The sequence below is a fragment of the Electrophorus electricus genome, chromosome 8 (assembly GCF_041902795.1).
Source record: "Electrophorus electricus isolate QZ-2024a chromosome 8, ASM4190279v1, whole genome shotgun sequence".
NCBI lineage: Eukaryota > Metazoa > Chordata > Actinopteri > Gymnotiformes > Gymnotidae > Electrophorus > Electrophorus electricus.
In genome coordinates, this window is record NC_137504.1 from 7115250 (window position 1) to 7135559 (window position 20310).

General features: G+C 36.7%; 2 protein-coding genes across 4 annotated transcripts; one reads left to right on the forward strand and one right to left on the reverse strand.

The window, feature by feature from the left end:
- The first annotated feature begins 1848 nt into the window (after positions 1–1848).
- pold3 (polymerase (DNA-directed), delta 3, accessory subunit) lies at positions 1849–8266 on the forward strand. The gene is made up of 12 exons (XM_027004516.3): positions 1849–1958; positions 2936–2991; positions 3077–3179; positions 3314–3353; positions 3573–3705; positions 4313–4568; positions 5054–5126; positions 5207–5387; positions 5706–5815; positions 6014–6099; positions 6609–6684; positions 7240–8266. Exons 1-12 carry the CDS (start codon positions 1902–1904, stop codon positions 7455–7457), a joined length of 1389 nt encoding a protein of 462 aa, XP_026860317.2. The 5' UTR covers positions 1849–1901; the 3' UTR covers positions 7458–8266.
- Positions 8267–11992: 3726 nt separating this feature from the next.
- chrdl2 (chordin-like 2) lies at positions 11993–20288 on the reverse strand. 3 transcript variants are annotated; one of them, XM_027004535.3, is made up of 11 exons: positions 19924–20286; positions 19411–19523; positions 19136–19229; positions 15555–15700; positions 15253–15346; positions 14888–14952; positions 14462–14597; positions 14073–14261; positions 13761–13937; positions 13299–13391; positions 11993–12844 (listed from the first exon to the last, which is right to left on the reverse strand). In XM_027004535.3, exons 1-11 carry the CDS (start codon positions 20174–20176, stop codon positions 12708–12710), a joined length of 1497 nt encoding a protein of 498 aa, XP_026860336.1. In that variant the 5' UTR covers positions 20177–20286; the 3' UTR covers positions 11993–12707. The 3 variants fall into 3 exon arrangements, with proteins under 3 accessions (XP_026860336.1, XP_026860329.1, XP_081575593.1); XM_027004528.3 differs by having other exon boundaries at positions 14462–14630; XM_081719467.1 differs by lacking the exon at positions 13299–13391 and having other exon boundaries at positions 14462–14630; positions 19924–20288.
- Positions 20289–20310: the final 22 nt, after the last annotated feature.

The following is a 20310-nucleotide window of genomic DNA, read 5'->3' on the forward strand; positions in this document are numbered from 1 at the left end:
CAATACGAAGCCCAAACATGAAACCTCACTGTGTACTGGTCCTGGTCCTACTGGTTGTCTTAGCCCTGCACAGTAAGTGTGTTTTTCAATTTGTTATCTTTTATTATCTGTTATTTGTAAAACGTTTGTATTGGTCACTGTGAATAGAGAGTAAGCTAATGTAATATAATGAGGAATAATGAGCCTGCATTTTGTGTATATGGCATTTTCTTCATGGTAAAGGGAATGAGGCTGCATCATTCCCTTGGAGCTGTGCTGCCCTCAAGGGAGTTTGTAGACAAGGAGCATGCCTGCCTTCAGAGCTATACTTTGGACCGTTAGGTTGTGGGAAGGAATTTTTGTGAGTTAAAATCTATTTACACCGTCAGTATTTCATGTTTGATTTTGAGTGCATTCTGTAACTGCACACACTCAAAATCAAACCTTTGAAAATCAAACAATGCACAACATTGCAAATAAAAATAATGTACATGTGCTTTTTTCCAGATGCTGTGTGTCATATTTCCTTTGACTGCTGAAAATTCAAATATTATTTAAAAATTCAGTAGTTAACTACCAAAGTGAAGAATATGGTATGAATTCAATAACCTCCACGTGTTTGAGCTGTTTAATGGACCGCAACTCTGTCAATCTTGCAATTTTAAGCCCAGAATAGTGTTTCCTTAGATATGAGCTGTACTACATTACTGTGCTCTTACATACGAATCATAAACTTCATTATAGTTATTAATTATCTTAACTTGTTGCAACCTATTCATAAAAGTTGTGCCCCATCTGAAATCTAAAATCTGTTTTTGTGTTGGGATGTGTTTGTGCGCTTACAGAGAAATAAACTTTAAACAACCTCAATAACATTTTGTCTTAAATGTACAATTATTTACACAGTCCTTCCATATCCCTTGTAACCATTTTCATTTCATTTTACATTTTCCATGAGACCATGAAAACAATTGTTTTAATGTGGAAAGTGACTGAAACCTTGCATTTCAGATATGAAGTATATGAATGTACCAAAGGAACACCACATTCACATAGACAAAAAGACTGGCATTTTATAGAAAGAGGTCTACCTTATTGTGCAACACTGTTCCCTGTTGTTCAGGATTTTAGACATGGGGTGGCAAAGGGGTGGTACCCCCAAATTATATAGTGATATTGCTTAATTGGCATATGGGATAAAGCTGAATTTACAAATGATCAGATTTTGCAAAACGAATGTCCAGTTATGACATTTGTACTAGCCTCATAGTATTGTACTATTGTACGTCATACTACCTCTGTAATTCTTAATACATGTCAGATTTGGTTAAATTACTTAGAATGGAAATTGTTCTAAAAGTATTATTTAAATCAAGATGAAATTTTAGATATGATTCAGATAATTTTGGTACACACACGCGCGCACACACACACACACACACACACACACACACACACACACACACACACACATTTTGTAAATTATTCTTTTGGGAAAGGCATGTTACATCATCAAATGTAGCTTGCTAATGAACATCTAGTCAGAATACTATAACCTGACCCTAAATCCATTAACCTACTCTATTTAGCCCATGTTGAACAACACAGACTACTTCATTACTTTCAATTAAACTACGGTCCACAAAATTATTTTAACTTTAAAAAATTCTAGATTCATTTGGCGCAACGGTACCTAGTTCCTACTGGAAATTAATATAATGATAGATATTTGCGTTATTTTTGCGAAACCTCTGCTTTCATTGCACGTAGTCACCTTGCAACATTGCAGAACATATCTTAACGTTTGGCGTACCGAACTCTTCACTACATGTATACACTCGTGACAGGAAGTAAATAAAGTTCCCGCGTTTCATATGGATAGCTCGGTTGCCTGTTAAAACAGTAACCAGTGTCGCGATACAATGGATGATCTCTATTTAGACAACATTGACGAATATGTTAACGATCAAAATAAAATTGTAAGTGTTCGACCTACAGAATTAAGCGAATACATGCTTTTTATTTGATAACACGTTTGATTTATTAGCAGCAAACTCGAAAAACTAGCTAGCAAAGACACACACTTCCTACTTTAGCTAGCTAACACTAGGTATCTCATTTCTCTAATCAGCTAGTGTAGCGAGCTAGTTAGCTAGAGCTAATTTAGCAGCTAGCTGGACGGCAGGCCGGCCAACATTGATTATGTTGGTCCATGTCATTCAGATTGATAGAGAATAGATCGCCCTAGCAAGTGTGTTAACTTGTATTCTCATCACATGCTCATCACACTGTTTTCCTATAACTTTGCAATAATTCCGCCATTTAGCCACCTAACGTAGCTACCTATGATTTTTACTTGTGAAAATCGGTGTGAAGACGCTTAAACTAACTGCAGTTGTAGTTGACGATATGGCCTCTGCATTCCTCCGACTCGTTAGCTTCCAATATTCACATTAAAAGTAGCCTACCTGCGTTTATTAGTTAGCTAGATCGATGTTGTCAACTTTTGTTACAAGAGCAGCCTGAATGAACAAAGTTTTGTGGAAGACATTGCGTTAAAAATTGTCATCAACAAGAAACATTCTCATAGAATAATGGACTATTTTTGACTATTTGAGAGATATTCAAATGTAGAAATCAGTATCCACCGGCATACCTTAAAATGCAAATAAAAACGGCTGAAGGATATAGATTGTACTGTACTTAAAACTATTTAGTGCTGTGCACCCCTCCCTATTTTACGTAATTTATATATAGTTATGTTCAGTAAGGTTTCTCTGGCATGGACATTGCTTACGTGAATTGCGTAAATAGACAATTATGTAAACTGAAAGTGAGTAAACATGGTAAATAATAGAATACTGAACTTTTATAGTCAAATATAGTTTTGTCATCACTGAAGTAACAGACATATACTTTTGTCACATTGTCAACTGCATTAATTTTGTCTAAACAGGTCACCTATAAATGGCTCAGCCTTACTCTTGGGGTCCATGTCAACACAGCTAAACAGTAAGTTTCCTTTGTTGACAGCAGTGTTCTAATGTAAGGTAATTGTTCTTGATGTGTCAAAAAAGTTGCTGTTGATTTGTTGCAGAATGCTTTATCATTACTTGGAGCAAAGGCGCAAGGAGAAGTCTGGAGCTACTCTGCATGCCACCTACCTTGTATCTGGGAAGTGCTTGGAAAATGGTAGCATGGTAAGGTTAAAGACGGTGATAAATAATGTTTATTATGGCTAAGTTATGTTTGTCATTATTACCTATATTTTGACAAAATGCATGAAAATATTTGTTGCATTCATAACCTGAAGAGATCTTGTCATTCCTTTTAGTGTCATAAGGTGTCAGTAGTGCGTGAAGAAAAGCTTGAGGGTATGTTTTCTTACATTTCAAAGTTTGCTACAATATTTCTCAAACACTAGTAGGTATTAGCATGATACAAATAAATTTACTCATGGCAGTTAATCATCTTCATTGGTGAAGATTGATGTTCCATTTAGACTGTTGCTTGAGTATGTTTGAATCTTATTTTATGGGTTTCCTGCCAAGTTACATTCTTTTGCATTCTTTTCATTTTTCCAACTTTTACAGATATAAAATCCAAGCTGGATATGACTGTTAGCATACATGTGTACAGTATCCAGAAATCTGAGCTGAAGGATAGCGGTCCACTCTACAGTACAGACTATGATGCTGTTAAGGAGAATTTGAAAAACTGCAACAAGTATGTGAACTGAAAACCATACGTGTTGTTATAGGCAGAATATGAAAAACATTTGAATGAAACACAATGGAATGTCAACACCTAATCGCAGTCATGTGTCCTGAGTAAAACTAACTATTGGAATATGCATGATTCAGTTAAAACAGGTAAATATTCAGGAATGGTTTGTTTTTATTATGCTTTTATTAGGTTCATCAAGACCACAAGACTGCAGTCATCTTAAACAACCCGTGTAGACTGTTCTTCAGAAGTAGTTAAATACTTGGGCCCACAGTTTGGGGCAGCCTACATAAAATCATTTTAGTTGCCTTAAACCACTTGACTTATGATCTGCCAGTGATCCTCTTCTTCCCTTTTTTACATATAGAACAATAATGGTACATGTGCAAGAGTATTGGTCTCTTAGATTATCTCAGCTGTTTTTGCAGAAATATACCTCGTCTTGTTTCCAAAACATGTGAATTACATAATCGGAATGTTTTGCATAAATAAGCATAAAAGATCCAGGTAAAGCCATAAGTTAATCAGTACTTGCAAAGCATGGCAATCAGAAGTGTAGTTGTACACTTATAGTAACTGTATAAAACAGAATCCTTTATACCTGTAGGTATAGTGCCATCCGCTGTGCTGCTGCTGTACCAGTGTCCTCTGGACAGCTACAGAGAGCTCAGGAAAAGGTTTTGGCCGCTGCACCTGACACAGAGGGCAGTAAACCAGGCCTGAATGACCACATGGCAGCTGCTTCCAAAATTAGCGTCAAACAGCCTAAGGGCATCATGGGAATGTTTTCAAGCAAAGCCACTCCTAAAAGTGAAGAGTACAGCAAAGAGGTGAAAACAGAGCAGAAAGATGATGCATCCCCAGTAAGTGTGTATTATTGATTATTTTTAATGCAAATACGTTGCCATGGGTAACTGAAATACTGATACTGTGGACCTTATTGCTTATGGATGAATGCTTTTTAAACACAAAGTATGAGGTAGTATCTCATTTTAGAATTAACTATAATCCTTCCTGTAATCAGTCCGTTGGCCTAGTAAATTATCTACCATGAACAGCTGGATAGAAATCCATATATTCAAAAAAATTGTGCTTTGAGCCATGCTTTTTGCACATTCTTTGTTGATGTTAGTGTTCTAAGGGGTAAGAGAAGAGTCGCTAAAAGGAAAATAATTTGGGAAACTACAGATGAACACAGACATAACTGATAAATAACTCAATGGCAGACATTCAGAAAATGTGTAGAATTTATTGTGTCAATTTGTGTTAAAATGTATTGAATGTATATGAACATGTATTGTACATCTTGAACATGCATTATAATGTGTGTAATGAAATATTTATTTAGGCTGAAGGTGCTAAAACTAGGCCATCTTCCAAAGCTGATGCTTTGAGCAAGTTTTTTGGAAAACCAGCAGATAGTGAGTATTTTTTAGCATGAAATTTAAACAGTATGTCATCAAGTTCTCATACTTATATTGATTTTCGTTTTTTAATACAGAAAATGCTGCCACTGACAAACCAGACAAAAACATCAAAGAGGAAGTGGAAGGAGCTCTGACATCATTGTCAGCTGTGAGCAAAACACAGTCTCACTCTTCACCTGAGCACAAGCAATCCATAAAAGAGGAATTACTGAAAAAGTCTTCTGCAGTGAAAGGTGACTCCAAAGACACTGGGAAGTAAGATTTTCAATCTTGTTCTCTGAATTGGGCTGTTTAATAAAAATAAATTATCAAAAAAATAAATGTAAGTTGCTCTGAATAAGAGCATCTACCAAACACTGTAACTGTAAATTCAAGAGGCAGTACAGTAAATAACATGTGAATGTGTTGTAAGTTAGAGTTAATGAGTTAAAAAAAAACTTCTAAGCAATATCACTGAACTGTTTTCAAAAGAGTTTTCATGTGTTACATTTTAATTTCTGTAATTTCTTGTGATCGATAGTATGACTGACATTGCATTTATCATCACTCAATGTATCCACCACACGTAAACAGTAAAACAAAGCGACTTGAGCAGTCAGACAGCGAAGATGAGAAAGGGGAGAGTCAGAAGACGAAGAGACGCAGAATAAAGCAGCCACAGCCTGACAGCAGCGATGACGAGGGTGGGCAAACAACAATTTTCTCCAGTTTGCCTATTTTTCTCAAGTCAGTCCAAATAAGAGCCATTAGGATTACATGTGTGTTGAAATTAAAACAAAGAAATAATTTCTCCCTGCAGGGAGAGAGGGAATTGACTGAAATTTCACTATTGTTCTCTCTGTGCACACATCCTAATTGACAACATTCATTCACTCTCTTAGTAATTCCAGATTCTCCACCGGTGCCTGAACCGCAAACTCAGAGCCTTGAAAATGAAGTGAAGAAAGAGCCTGTTTCACATCAAGAAGTGAGAAGTATTCACATTTGTAAACAGAATATATATTTATAATAGAATGGTAAGGATTATTAGCATCAGTAAGAAACTGGTACCGTCACAGGAATAAAACACCCTTCTGTTGCTTTTGCCAGTTGTGTTGACAATACAATTAACAATACTTATTTATATTATCTTCAGAAATGGTACAATAACATACGCATGTGCATTTTCACCCCTGAGACTGGTCTGATGTGAATAATTTAATGAGCTCATATGTAAACAAAAGCAAATTCAAACAAGTGAAGGATGCTGCCCTAAAACAACCAACTTTATAGCTCAGGCTAAACCCAGCAGCCCTGTGCATTTGTGTTTTTGTAATTACAGTGTTTTTTGGGTTTTTTTTTCCTTCTTCTTCTTACCGTTACACAGTTTATTAGTTTTGACAGCTTATCCTCAAACCACAGTTGTTTATAGCCTTGAGAGAGAATTTAAGGAATATGTCTGTTCTGAATTGTTCATGGATATCTCATATATTGCAGATTTTAGAGGGTAAGAGGAGGAAGAGGAGACGAGTTTTGAAGTCGAAGACATTTCTTGACGATGAAGGCTGTATGGGTAGGGATCATTTTATTTTATGCACTTTCAAGATCACAGCTCACCTGAATCATGAATCAGTAGAAAGGGGTATGATCAGTTCTGATCAGTGTGGTGATGTCTAACTTCAGCAAAACATGCAGTCATGTCCATGGAATCACAATCTAAGAGTGAGACTGCTATCTGAGGTGTGGTCTTGTTTTGTTTGTTTTGTTTGGTTTTTTTTCCTTCCCTACCCAGACTTCATGTGCACTGGTGTAATCTTTATATAGTGAGATCTTACCTTATATGATGTAGTACCTTATACCAATTTCTCTGTGTTTTCACTGAAGCAGTCTCCAAATATGACATACATACAATTAATTGTTTAATTATTTTACCAGTTTTTTGTTTTGCATAGGTTTTTGGTTTATGAACTAGACACTAGTTGGAAGTACGATGTAGAGAAGGAAAACTGTAGTGGAAAAGCTGTACTTTGCAGGAAAGTCTACTGCAACTTGAACATTATCCAACACTATCAGTCTGTCTGTCTTCAAAAAAACAAACAAGCTTAGTATTTCATTCATGTTTACCCAGTGACTGAGAAAGGCTATGAGAGCGAATCCTACTCTGAGAGTGAAGATGACTTCAAGGCCAGCAGTTACCCCTCTGAGGATTCAGTCTCACTCAAGCAATCGCTTGGAAAGAGAGAGGAGGAAAAAAAGTTAAAAGAGAAAGGTCAGAAGAAGGCCCCTGCTGCTGCAAATAAAGCAACCAAACAGGCGACCATCTTTGGATTTTTCCAGAAGAAATGAACTTACCAGGATTTCCTTTCCATCACTGCCTCTTAGGATAAAATAAAGGTTGTAACCTTGTATTGGATATATGATGTACTTTTTCATGTTACAAGCTCCCCAAATGCAACTTTATTTCTCAAAATATTCCCTTTTGTACTTGTATGTCCATGCTGGACTTACCGTACATATCTGATAGATGTTCCTGTGATGTTTGTCAGGTGTATTGGTCACTGGTGAATTTTGTCCTTCACCATTAGGATTATATGGTATTAGCATCAGAACACCATGTTTTAAATAATAAACTTCTCTTTGTAGTAACACCTGTTATATTTTAGATGTTTTCTGCCCTATTCAAGCTGAGATCTTCACTTCTTCTCAAGCCTTTGTGACTCATTAATTGCCATATGTAAATCCTAAGAACATTTTAGGAAAACAGGACATGATCAATTCAGAAAGTATGCTTCCCCCCACTGCTGTTTCTTTGGTTCATGCTAGTTGTCTGTTCTTGCTAAGGGTGAGAGTTTTCCTTGAACAAGGTTCACATTTCGACATGACATCACATTCTGGCACTGTGGTTGGGTCGACCTCAGACGAATTGATTTATTAAAACAAAACTTGACTGCTTGGGATGGCATGCCTCTGGAAGTGCGTGTCAAACCTAAAATGAAACCTCTGATCTGGTGCCACAGACATGAAATTGAGCTTTTGGGGCCAAACCACAATTTTCTCCATAAACCTCTTTTTTCTCCTTAGAAGTCCCTAAACTTAATTTTTGTTTTACTTTTGAACAATACTGACAGCAAAGATTAAATGATATATAATGCAAATATTGTTTGGGATTCTTGCATGTTTCTGCAAATAAGGACTTTAAAAGGACAAATTTGTTTATGTATAGGTATTTTCTTGTCAATAACCAAAGAAATCAAAATCTATTGCTGTTCTTTCATTGTTTCCGCCAGTGTAATAATATCCCTGAAGCAGATCACATTTCACCTTTCCCCATTCTATGGTAGTTAACGGCCTTTAAAAAAGTACAGAAAGCTAAAAATGTAATCAGGAAAACATCATCAAAATATGTAAAATTTCTTCATGTAGAAATTGAACTTGCAAGAACCTTGTTCTTGGAGTATAAAGAAGATTGATTTGTTGTTTACTTTTGGGAGGTCTTAAAAATATCTGAAAAAACTCATGGACTTGGCTTGTGACTGTCAATTTTCAGACTAAAGATTAGGTGCAAAAGGTGGGAATTAACACCGGCATTTAGGTGTATGCAAGAGTTGCACTTCACATTAATGGCAGACGTTTGTTTCTGTTTGTTTTTTTTTTTGTTTTTTTTTTAAACAAACGGAATATCTTATTAGAACTGTAAAAAGTGTAGTCTGTTTTTATTTTGCCCCATATCATATAGAATAACAGTTAACACTGACCTGGCTATATGTTCATCCATATCTTACAGTAATGCTTGTTGATAGACCTGTTCCTGCTGCATCCAGAGGTAGCATGAGTGTGGTGTCTGCCTAAATCTCACATCATACTTTTGTTTAAAGTAGTAGGTGCCTCCATGTCTGAGAAAATCTCTTGCTAGATTATATGGCTATCTTCGGGGGAAAAAAAAGCCAAGCTACTTCGAAGTGCTCTTGGCTTGGCACTGCAGTACAACAGTATGATTAACTGTTTCCAGGTTTGTCTTCAAAGGTGTAGTTGCTTGGAGGATGTTTGAGCTAGTTCGTAACGTATCCTGTTCCCAAATTCTAAGGTACACGCAAACAAAAGTAAAAGCACCCTATTCCTGGTCACACTATTAACTATTAAACAATTAATAAAAAGCCTTTTTATCTCTAATTTGTATAAAGCTAAATGAAAGCAAATAAATCATTTTGATATAGGAGTCAGGTTTTTTTGGTTAAGGGAACAAAATAAATTTGTACTAATAACTGCATGTTATGATTTATTCCTATAATTCTCCTCATCTACTGCAAGGAAAACAAAAAGAAATTGTGCATTCATTGAAAACAGATTTTTACACTTTTTTGAGTGATCATATTTTGCTGGAGGAAGATTTTTTCGGTAACTGGGAAATTAGGTGGCATGCATTATTTCTTTGGGAACTGTTTCTGGAAATGCTGTCCCATGGACTACTTTGGGGTGTGTGTGCTCAGTATGGGGGATGAGGGGGCAGAATTTCCACATCTGGAATAATCTTTGCAATCAGCCAGAGAGAAGTTGTACTTTACTGTTATGGATCAAAAGTGAGGCATTTACACTCTTTACAACTATTGTCAGATGGTACGCATGCAAGTGCTGATTGCAGCTCAAACACTTCACCTCTCATTCATCAATCTGTCACATTAGTTAACTTGGCATGGAATACCCATTCATCATAATTGTTTTGATATGACATTCAAATGGAATTTGTGTGTTGATTATCCTGTTTTTAATGGCTAAAACTAAGCAATCTGCTTTCACTCACTCCTGCACCCTTTAACCACTAATGTTAAATTTTAATAATTAACTTTGATATTAGCTGGACATCTGAGACACAAAGTGATTCTCTTATCTTTAGTGAAAGGTAAGGGAAGCCCAAACATATTCTTCTATTATAGCTAGCCAATTATGCTAGCATCTTCCATCATAAGCTGCTCTTTTAATTTTGGGTGTTTTTGCTTGGCTAAGTAGAGATTATGAAAAGCCTACAGATGACTAAAGTGTCTATGATGGGCAGCTCACATGTCTGTGGCATGGTTCTGAACATTGGCTGAAATGATTGGGGTCAACCTAATTAAACGGAGAAGGCATAAAGCAGCATGCTTTATAGACTGGTAGTATTTTGATGACCCTCTAATTCTAGGGATATTGTAACACCTTAATCAGCTATGAAAGCAAACATGTCTCTGACTTAATTACCTTAACTCAGTTTAGCACCCTTTGAGTCAGAAGGCTATCTGATTGATTTGCAGTGCTTCGGTTTCTGAGACACCATGAACTGCAGAAGCTCAGGGCCAGAGATTTTACTAATTCACAGTTTACCCACCTTCATTATCCATATACGGCCCTGTATATTCCCATGCAACCTGATTTTGTTGTTTTACCTGACCTTAAATAACTCAGAGAAAACTGTTACACACAATGGCTAATCAGCCTTAAATATTTGTGAAACATGGAACATATTTCCACCCTAAAGCTATGTATGTACTCAGATGTCAAGGTGCAACCAATATGTTTTCTCTCTAAGAAAACTGAGGCTTTAACAATGGGCAGCAAGGCTGTGTGGGCATGCTTATACAGTGAACTGACCCCTCCACTTGATTTATACCCAATGACTGCCCCCAGCTGTTCAAACTGCCAGAGCCAAGACTAAGCATGCATAGCAAAATTGGCCAAATGCTATTTAGAGGGAATTTAAAACCTCCATCCCAACAACGAAGGAACCATGCTCATGCCAAAGATGGCAATGTTTAAAATCAAGTTTGTGTTCCAACAGCAAGGTTTGAACTCTCTTGTGAGGCAGAATGTTTCAGGCTCTCTCACAATAAACATACCGGTACAGGTCATTCTTTCATGTCTAATCATTAAGGTATAAAATTAAGGAAAGGTTTTTTTTCCTCAATGATTTGCAAATTAACAAACACAGTGCATTGTCACATGCACAGAATCCCTCTCCCCCCACCCAAGAATAAATAGGAGCACAAAATTCTCTGTCTCCCTTAGAGCTACTCAGAGGAACAAATTGCCAGAAACTGTCAGATCCAACAGCCAGCAGATATAATTCACAGTTTCATTGTGTGATTATTAAGGTCTGTAACTGAGGGGCTTCTGTTTCAAAATATTTTGTCAGGCCTTCAGTGAGAGATGAGCAGTACTGTCTGGCACTGTGTGAGTCTAACACAACGACTCATTGTGGTCAGGATTGGAGCAAAAGTGGGCTTTTTGGGTTCAGAGGAAAAAGACGGGAAGGGATATTAGACACAACTCTTTAAACTTCACCAGTCTGTTTGGTGGCCAGTTGACTGTGATTAGCATGGCCCCCAAACAAAAGTGGATTATCCTACATCTGGTGACCTGAACAAGACTGTTGACAAGCAACTTACAGGCTTGTTCTCTCTGAAACTCAGCTTGGCTATGGAACAACATCTACATTAACCAACAATCTTCAGCGTATCTGATGACAAAGCTATTGAAATCATGTAATTTGCTCTGCCATTAAATTCTCTGTACTGTGATATGTTAGAACAGGTGGCTAATTCTTGTGTTACAATATCTTGTTCTGTTTTGTTGAGATGAAACATTAAGATGAAAACTGAATACAGTAAATAAAAATATGTTTTGCAGCAGTTTGATTTAAATCAGTTTGAAATTACTTGTAAATCATACTAAATTTGTCTTGACAAGACCATTCTAGCTTTTCCAGTTTGTTAGTGGAAAATTCTGCCCTACATTTATATCAAATTAACAGTGCTGTATTGTTGGCCCCGTTCTGTTAGAACATCACAACCCTTGAAAAAACAAACTATAATGCTGTAGCTCAGGTCTACCAAGGCACAGCAAATAAAAGCCACAAATCTCACCAGATTCATTCATTACTTCCATGTACAGAGAGAAAGGATAACATACAACAAAAAAAGGTTTGCATTTCATTAGAAATTGATACTGATATATAATGACATTAAATTGTTCTTATGTGCATATATTTTATGTATCCACATTCAAAAACCAAACTATTGTGCATATGAAGGAAACATTAATTTTAGGCAAATTTGTGTTACTTTCCCATTTACAATAAATAGTTATTTTTCATGGTATATATTTAATAGATACATGACTAATGACACAATAAAAATGAGGCCTGCATCAACTTTATAAAAGTATCCTGGCCAATAAGCTGTCTACCTTAAGCTTTCTCTTATATACTGTACAAATACAGTGGTCGCTTGCTAAAGTCACGTTTTAATTTAATAAAAAGGAATTCTTTAAACCCTTTTTTTTTTTTTTTTGCTTCAGCTCTGCTTTAACCCTGGCACACCTACAACCAAGGCATTCGTATATGTTTACTTTCCCTCTTAATTACTCTGCATTTTCAGAGGTCCACAGAACTGGCTTCACTACAGTCAAAGGCTTCTATAAAAGCTACAAGAGACGGCAAAGTTGTACTGAACTGACTCCTAGTAATAAACAAGAGAACTATCCAGCGTTTGGTTTGTACTACAGCACATTGTGTGCATTCTGATAATAAAAGGTGTTTGAAGACTTGCGGAACTGAGAGGACACAAACTAAGAGGCACAGAGAGTGTCCAGTTGCTCAGGGTTTAAGTACTTCACTACCTCCTTAATGCCATCTTCACATGTCCTGCTCCTGTTGAAATCTTTCTCTTTGTCCTCCTCCTCCTCATTGAACCTTCTCCAAGTGTCTGTGTTTATAAAAATGGGAATACAACATTGAACTACTATTCTATAAATGCATTAAAGAAATGACATTTTTCAAATGAAACAATACAGCCAACAATGACTGCATGTCAAAGCTATGCAGTGCAAAATATCACGAAAAGATTGCCTGGCAAAGTGATCACTATGAACAAAGAAAATTCCCCAAATTTCCTCTGCTTTGTCGTCTGTAACAAACCTACCTGCAGCAACTTGTGCCTTTCACTTTCCTGTACGTTTCCAACATTTTCTAGTTTACAAACCTTTATTCCAAAAGAAGCTATTCTTCATCTTTCAAAGGAACTTTATCTGTATCTTTATCCAATATTCATGACTTATGACATAAGATTGAAATTGTTTAATATACTTAAAATGACAACAGCTTTTCAGTCAGCCATATTGAAGAACAACAGATGAAAAGCAAACTGATGAAAAGCTCACCCTCATCTAATGTGGTGAGTAGAACATAATTCTCTGGATGTTCTATGAGGTCTTTTTTTTTAACATCGCCTGTTTCCATCAAATGTAGTACCCCTAGAAATATTACAAACTGGTTATTTCCACCTGATTACAGTACAATTTCTGCTTTTACTGGCAGTCTCTATTAAAGTCCATCACAATTAGGCAAATTGAAAATTCAGAACTGTAAAACTGAAATTTATAATTAATTATTTCATAATTACATTTTTACTCAGTAATTCTTAGATGGAAATGCCATTTATCTTTGACCTTCATTGTATTTGGTTGTGTTTGTTTACCAGCCCATTATATTTTAATTATTTTATTTTACTACATTTTGTGCTTAAAGACTAACTGAATCAACTCAGGACATGCAAATCAATCTAAACCTTGGATGTACATTTATAAGTGCTTTAACATTTGGTAGGACTTGATATGCATTACCTTCTATTGTTTTCCATACTTGCACTTCAAGCTCTGTGGCTCCTTTTCTCTCAATAGCAATTGTTCGCACCATGTCCTCTGTGTTAACAGCAGATGACGGTTCAACCTTATATACCAAAAGATTGTTGTTGTCTTGTCCTAGATAACACTCTGTCCTATTGCTTTCAGTTTTAATTTCTGTTTAAGCAAAAGAAAACAAACAAACAAAAAAATTAATACACATACTTTTTCAACATTTTAATCACCCAGGAATATTCAGTAATACATCCAGTCAATTGATCCTGATTTCAGTGTGAAGGTAAATTATTCTACCTGGACAAATCTTACAGCATTTCCCCTCTATCTTCATGGGATGTTTGCATGGGTACTGGTTGGGACATGTGATGCGTCTGCACTCCTGAAGGCCATCTTTGCAGGTGCATATGATACACTCCAGAACTTTCCCCAGCACAGGGTGCCACATGTCACCATGGGAGTAGGTCTTTCCACTGTACACACAAGCTTAGACAAACAATTATAAATCAAAGACCATATAATGCTCCCTGAGAAAATATTATGGATAAAACTCCTTCTGTAAGGGACTGTTATATTATGTTATATTAAATTGCAAATCTTTGACTAGACTTTTGTAATCATCATTAACAAGAATCTCAATTACATCAACTAATCTGTCCAGTCCTCTTTGAATGAGTGGAGCTTACCTCTCTGGTGTTTGCGCTGGAGGAGGATTTTTACTGTGGTTTCAGCAGCTCCTTTAAGGTGCAGTGTGTGCAGGTTGAGGCCCCTAGGGGAGCCTCTCAGTGTGGACGGAGTGGCCCACACAGCTCGGCCCCTCACCTGTTCCCCACCACATTCATCCAAAGAATGCCTCTTGGGTGAGACATCAAATAAACAAATGTTCTGTTTGTCTGTGGAAAGATTTATCTTTGGAATGGTATTTTTCTTTGCTTATCTAATGTGGCAAACTAATGTAGCAGACTAATGGGGCAGAAGAACATGGTGACCACCAACTTGATCAATGAATTAAATTTCAATCAAGTAAGTGTCATTATTCTAAAAATATAAAGGAGAATGTTCCATATTGTATAAGTAATCAGTTACCATTAATACATTACAAAAATACCTACCACTCCTCTGTTCAGCTGCTGTCCTCCTTCCCCATATGATGTTGAATTGATGTCAGTTAGACCCTCTGATCATATCAGTGAAACAAGTCACATTGTCACACATACCTTTAATACTCTAAAAATCCACAACTGCCAAATTTATTGCAAATAAATATACAGACACATCAATACATGTTCACTCCATTTTAAGCCATAGCAAATTCGGCTTTAATTATAACAAGACCTGTAGCATCAGTCTTCTACTGCTACTACTACTACTAAAACAACAATAACTACTACTACTACTACTACTACTAATAATAATAATAATAATAATAATAATAATAATAATAATAATAAATAATAATATTAATAATAATAGTAACCTTTGCAGACCAAGCAGCAAGAATCTGGAACAGGAACAGGTGAAGAGCATGTGATGGGCTGACAGGTTTTCAGTGCACAGAAAATATTTCCATTCTTAGAGAAAATAACAAAGAAAAACAGATAACTTTATTTACCAATCAACACATGCCTGTAATCAATCACTCACAGCATTACAAAGGGACCTACTTTTAATATGACTATTTTTATCCTAAGGTAAAAGTGCTGACACCAGGTTATGAATAGATGAACATAAAGGAAAGTGAAGAACAGAAAAAGTAATGTAAAATATCTGATAACTCACAGAGCAAGTGCACATAACACATTGATTGGACTGTCGGGATTGGAAGAGCTCATGGTTGGTGAAGGTCTCCCCAGTTTGATATAAAGTTCCATTGTGCCGACAAGTTTTAATGGGCGCCCTTAAACCAGCAGGAGTTCTGTGCTCATCTGGGAATGATAACAGTATAGGTTGGATTGACCAAGAGACATGTAAGCAGGCAGACAGACACATACAGATAATAGAAGAAGGAGAAGAAGTAGCTTTATTTACACACCCCCTTTTAAAACAAGCTTTACCAAGATAGATATATTAGAAAGAGTAAAGTAAAATACAGTAAAATAAGATACAAGATAATACATAGAATAAAATAATAAAATACAAGGACATAAAAAGTGATGTAAATCATCAATTTAAATTTTACTGCATTTAGCTGACACTTTCATATAAAGCAATTCACAATTCTGAGTGAATACAATTTTAGCAGTTGAGGATTAAGGGCCTTGCTCAGGAGCCTAACAATGGCAACTTGAACTAGTAACCTTCTGATTATTATCCACTAATACCTTAACCACCGAGCTGCCACCACCATATATAATTATAGACTAAATAATAATCTCTCCTCTTAATTGTATTAGCTCAACTGGAGCACTCAGATCACTAGGAAGGAGGGCCATAGTATGAAATGGCTGCCCAGTCACATTTTACTCAGGTATGACCAGCATGTTTGTGCAGAGACATAACAAGAATAAATATACTAAGGTACAATGAGGTGAGACCATGAAGACATTTGAAGATCTTTACATTTATTCTGACAGACACATGTAGCCAGTGCAGAAGAGGTGAAAAATATGACCCCTCATTCTAGTGAATATCAAAATTTGCAGAGTCCATATACTACAGAGAGAGCACTTGATAAACCAGAAAACAGAGCAGAACAGAAGTCCATAGAAGCTGACATAAAACCATGAATGATTTTTTTGCTGTCTAGTTTTGAGAAGATGTCACAGCTTTCTCCGGTGGCACAGCACTGCTTTGTCAGTTACTTATAAGGTTATTAAAGCTAAAGTGCCTGTTGACAGTAACTCCCAAGTTTCTGACAGCTTTAGCCTTCACAGATAGGAACTGTAAATGGACCAGTGTGACATTTCTCAGTTCACCATTCCCAATAACAATAACACTTTTTGTCTTATACCAGAGGAGCCAAGCACCAGCTACTGGTGGATGAAACAGTCACTCAAGACTGTAAGACAAACAGATCAACCTGTGCACCGCTTGGGTTGACTACAAGAAAGCCTATGATTCAGCGCCCCACACATGGATCCTGGACTGCTTAAGGCTGTATAACATCAACAGGACTCTAAGAGCCTTCATCAAGAACTCAATGGAGCTGTGGAAAACAACCATAGAAGCCAACCTCAGGCCAATAGCATTAATCACCATCACCATGGATTTAATCACCATGGATTTACCAAGAACATGCCTTGTCCCCACTGCTGTTCTGCATAGGCCTGAACCCCCTCAGTGAAATCATGATGAGACTGTACACTAAGCAGGAAGGGGTCAAGGACTACTGAATGCCAGAGCCACTGTCTAGGATGAAACAACCAAGATCCATGAGTACACCAGGATAATGGCCCCAAGTGATGAAATTACTAGTGAGTACCTCAGACAGCAGAAGCCCAAGGAGGGTGGGAATGAAGGTGAGCAGGAACCACCATGAGAGTATAAACCCCTGCACGGGATGTACCACCGGGAAGTTGAACACCGAGATCTCCATCTATGCATCTTGTCTCAAGTATCTCAAGTATCACTGTTACTGTGGCATACTGTATATCAGCTTGTAGGTTTCAGTGATGGCCACAATAGAGATTGTCTGTAGTGCTGTATTCACATCTTCCAGCAGCCTTTCAGGTATTTCATTAGGTCTTTGTAGTCTGCAACAGCTTTTTAGCCTGTCCATCTTAGCCATGATTTTCAGTCTCAGGTCAGCAGCTGTGGTATTGGGGTTTGGAACATGGACTCAATGGATTTTGGTTCCCATGTTTGGGTGTGGGCATGATGGTGATATCTCCCCTCCGGGCAAATAGTAATATTCAGAAGTGAAGCAAGGTTGGTGTAGTGCTTCCACTTCACTGTGGACTGCGAGGTCCATGGGCGGGTAATAATCACTTGCTATTTTGTCTTTAATAAAAAATATTTTGCTCCCAAAAAAACACATCACATTTGCAAACTCATCGCATTCGTAATTTAAAAGTTGGGCATGAAGTGCATGGTAATCAAAATATCGAATTTGGTAAAGAGGAATTTAGTCTTGTTTCTTTCATCACTGTGAATGAGGCTTGAATAATAGGCCTTCCTAGCTATTTGAAATCGGAAAGACTTCATAGAGAACTGTAAGCTTAGTGTGCCTCAATTTTCCTTTTGCTTTCACAACTTTCTTGCAATCTCTCTTTCATTTTGCTATGGTGTAGTAACAAAGTTCTCATGAGGCTTTAAAATATATAGACATGTTTGATTTTTGTGGGGCAACAGTATTGATGCATTTATTGTCTCAAACTAAAATGATCAACTAGGGTTTTATAAGTGTCAAGAAGATAAAGAGATTTGAGAGAGTTGCCACCATTAGAAATATAGTGCTTGTTAATAATGTTCTAGTCTAATCGGCTAATATTGCAGTTAAGAGCAGACATCCCAAAAGATCCAGTAGTGTTTGAAAACTGCTACATCTAAAGAACTAAGACACCATGATATCTAAAACATGATATAATCAGGTATGGCAATGTTTATGTGTAGAGCCTTCCACATGCTGTGATCAAAGGAGTTCAGTAAAACTGTTAAATCATTAGAAATATGATCTGGGATCTATTCAAATCATGGACAGCAGAAAACCTGGATGTTCACCCTTAAGATTTGTGACAATATATTCAAGTGAAGATAATTCCCCATCAGATGTCTACATGCGGCCAAATTTCCTGTGATGCAGACCTGCAGCAAACCTTTCTTATTCACACTGGGAATGCTGAAAAACTGTAACAGGGGGAGTTGCATCCCTGAAGGGTTCTTACGTAATTAAAAAAAGTAATGGCATTACGAAGCCAGGTTTCTTTTAATAAAATGAAAAAATCTGGATTATGATTTTTTTAAACTGTCCAACTATAAAAGGCAAACAGACACACAGACAGACAGAAACCTATATGACACAAGCATTAATATAAAATACAAAAAGAGACACTATATATATACTTAAAAAAAGATAATCATATAAGAAACCCAAATTGCATACGCAAGACAATATTCATTACCTGGAAATGCAGTGTGCTAAAATATAGTCTTTCCTAAGTGGTGAAATTTACCATAAAGTAAATGGGGCTAGTTGGCTATGAATGACAAAAAGAAGAATAGTGACAGCTGAGCACAAGCTGTTGCATAAAACTAGCAATGTCACATGAATAACTTTGAAAGCATTAAACAGCTATAATAAAATCGTAATAGGTTTGTGTGCTACAGCTGAAAAAATCTGACTCTCAGTGCCCAAGTGCACAACATTACTGAAGTTGATCTGAAGGTCTGGACAAGGTTAGACTTAAAAGGTGTGACTTTACCTGCACAGCGTGGGCAGCACTGCTGAGAGTCAGTCACTGGGTTCTCACACCGCAGCACAGGGCATTTGATGGTGTTACATTTCACATGACCAGACTTAGAAGGGTTACAAATTTGACACAGCAGAAGTTATGGTCACAGACAGATAAGGACAGATACATTAATACAGACAAAAAAAAAGGTGATAACTGTTTCTCATGCAGATACACACAAATGTGTAATATTGCATGAATTTATAAATCCATTCATGTGAGCTACTACTGAACAAAGTACATACTTCAGTGCAAGTACACTGCATACAGAACATGAATCCAAATGGCTCCAGATAGGGATGCCAGCTATCCCCTGGGTTATACGTCTTCTCTTTGAACGTGCAAAATACAGCAGGCGCTGCGCAATAAATAACAGATTTAGTTCACTAGATCTAATAACTGAGGATTTGTATCTTATTTGTAGAATCTTATGGTAACTGTAAAAAGAGCGAGAACCTTCTTTGACGGTAAGCGAAATTTGTTTCACTCGAACGAAATGACTTAAGTTAAGACGGGCGATAAAAATGATTGTATAAAATCGCTAATGCCAGCCAAAATTATTTCGGAGGTAAACAATCATGGAATAAAAAATAGCAAGTTACGCTTGGCGTTCAGTTTTGCAATATTAAAAAGTTATCGTGAAATACTTGTAATTTTAAATATATCTTAGAAGCCAACACTATATACGTATTAAGATTATAATAAAACGTCCAACAATAACATCTTAAAACTCTAATGAAGTCTATGATGCCACTTACTTTTTTTGCTTTGTATCGCTTCCGTTTCACAACTTACGACCCATCGCAGAGTGACTAAAATGAAGATGTTTTTCAGGTATGTCATTCTTTTCAGATTAATAAAAAAAAAAAAAAAATCCGGGTCACAGTTGTCTTGAGTAACTTTCTTCTCACTAACTGCGACAGCAGCTATCAAACGTCTGTGAAAGCTTGTATAATGCTTAAAGAGTTTATCGAAAGCGCCTCCTACAGGGAACCATAAGCGTTTTTCCATAGTACCGTTAAATCTCGAGATAATAATTGTAGTGCTACTTCAATATAACTGCGTTGTTATCAGTGTAAATATTACACAATAATGCCTCTGGAAAGCAGAGATACCCAGGAAAGAGCTTGTGAAGTCCAGCAATA

Excerpts from the sequence above, each read along its gene's own strand:
- pold3 (XM_027004516.3), top strand. The coding sequence starts at position 1,902 with ATGGATGATCTCTATTTAGACAACATTGACGAATATGTTAACGATCAA. Across the intron at positions 2,992-3,076 it reads CATGTCAACACAGCTAAACA|AATGCTTTATCATTACTTGG; the intron begins GTAAGTTTCCTT and ends GATTTGTTGCAG. Across the intron at positions 3,180-3,313 it reads GCTTGGAAAATGGTAGCATG|TGTCATAAGGTGTCAGTAGT; the intron begins GTAAGGTTAAAG and ends CATTCCTTTTAG.
- chrdl2 (XM_027004528.3), bottom strand. The coding sequence starts at position 20,176 with ATGGAAAAACGCTTATGGTTCCCTGTAGGAGGCGCTTTCGATAAACTC. Across the intron at positions 19,524-19,923 it reads AGCGATACAAAGCAAAAAAA|CGCCTGCTGTATTTTGCACG; the intron begins GTAAGTGGCATC and ends TTTATTGCGCAG. Across the intron at positions 13,938-14,072 it reads ATGCTGTAAGATTTGTCCAG|AAATTAAAACTGAAAGCAAT; the intron begins GTAGAATAATTT and ends TTGCTTAAACAG.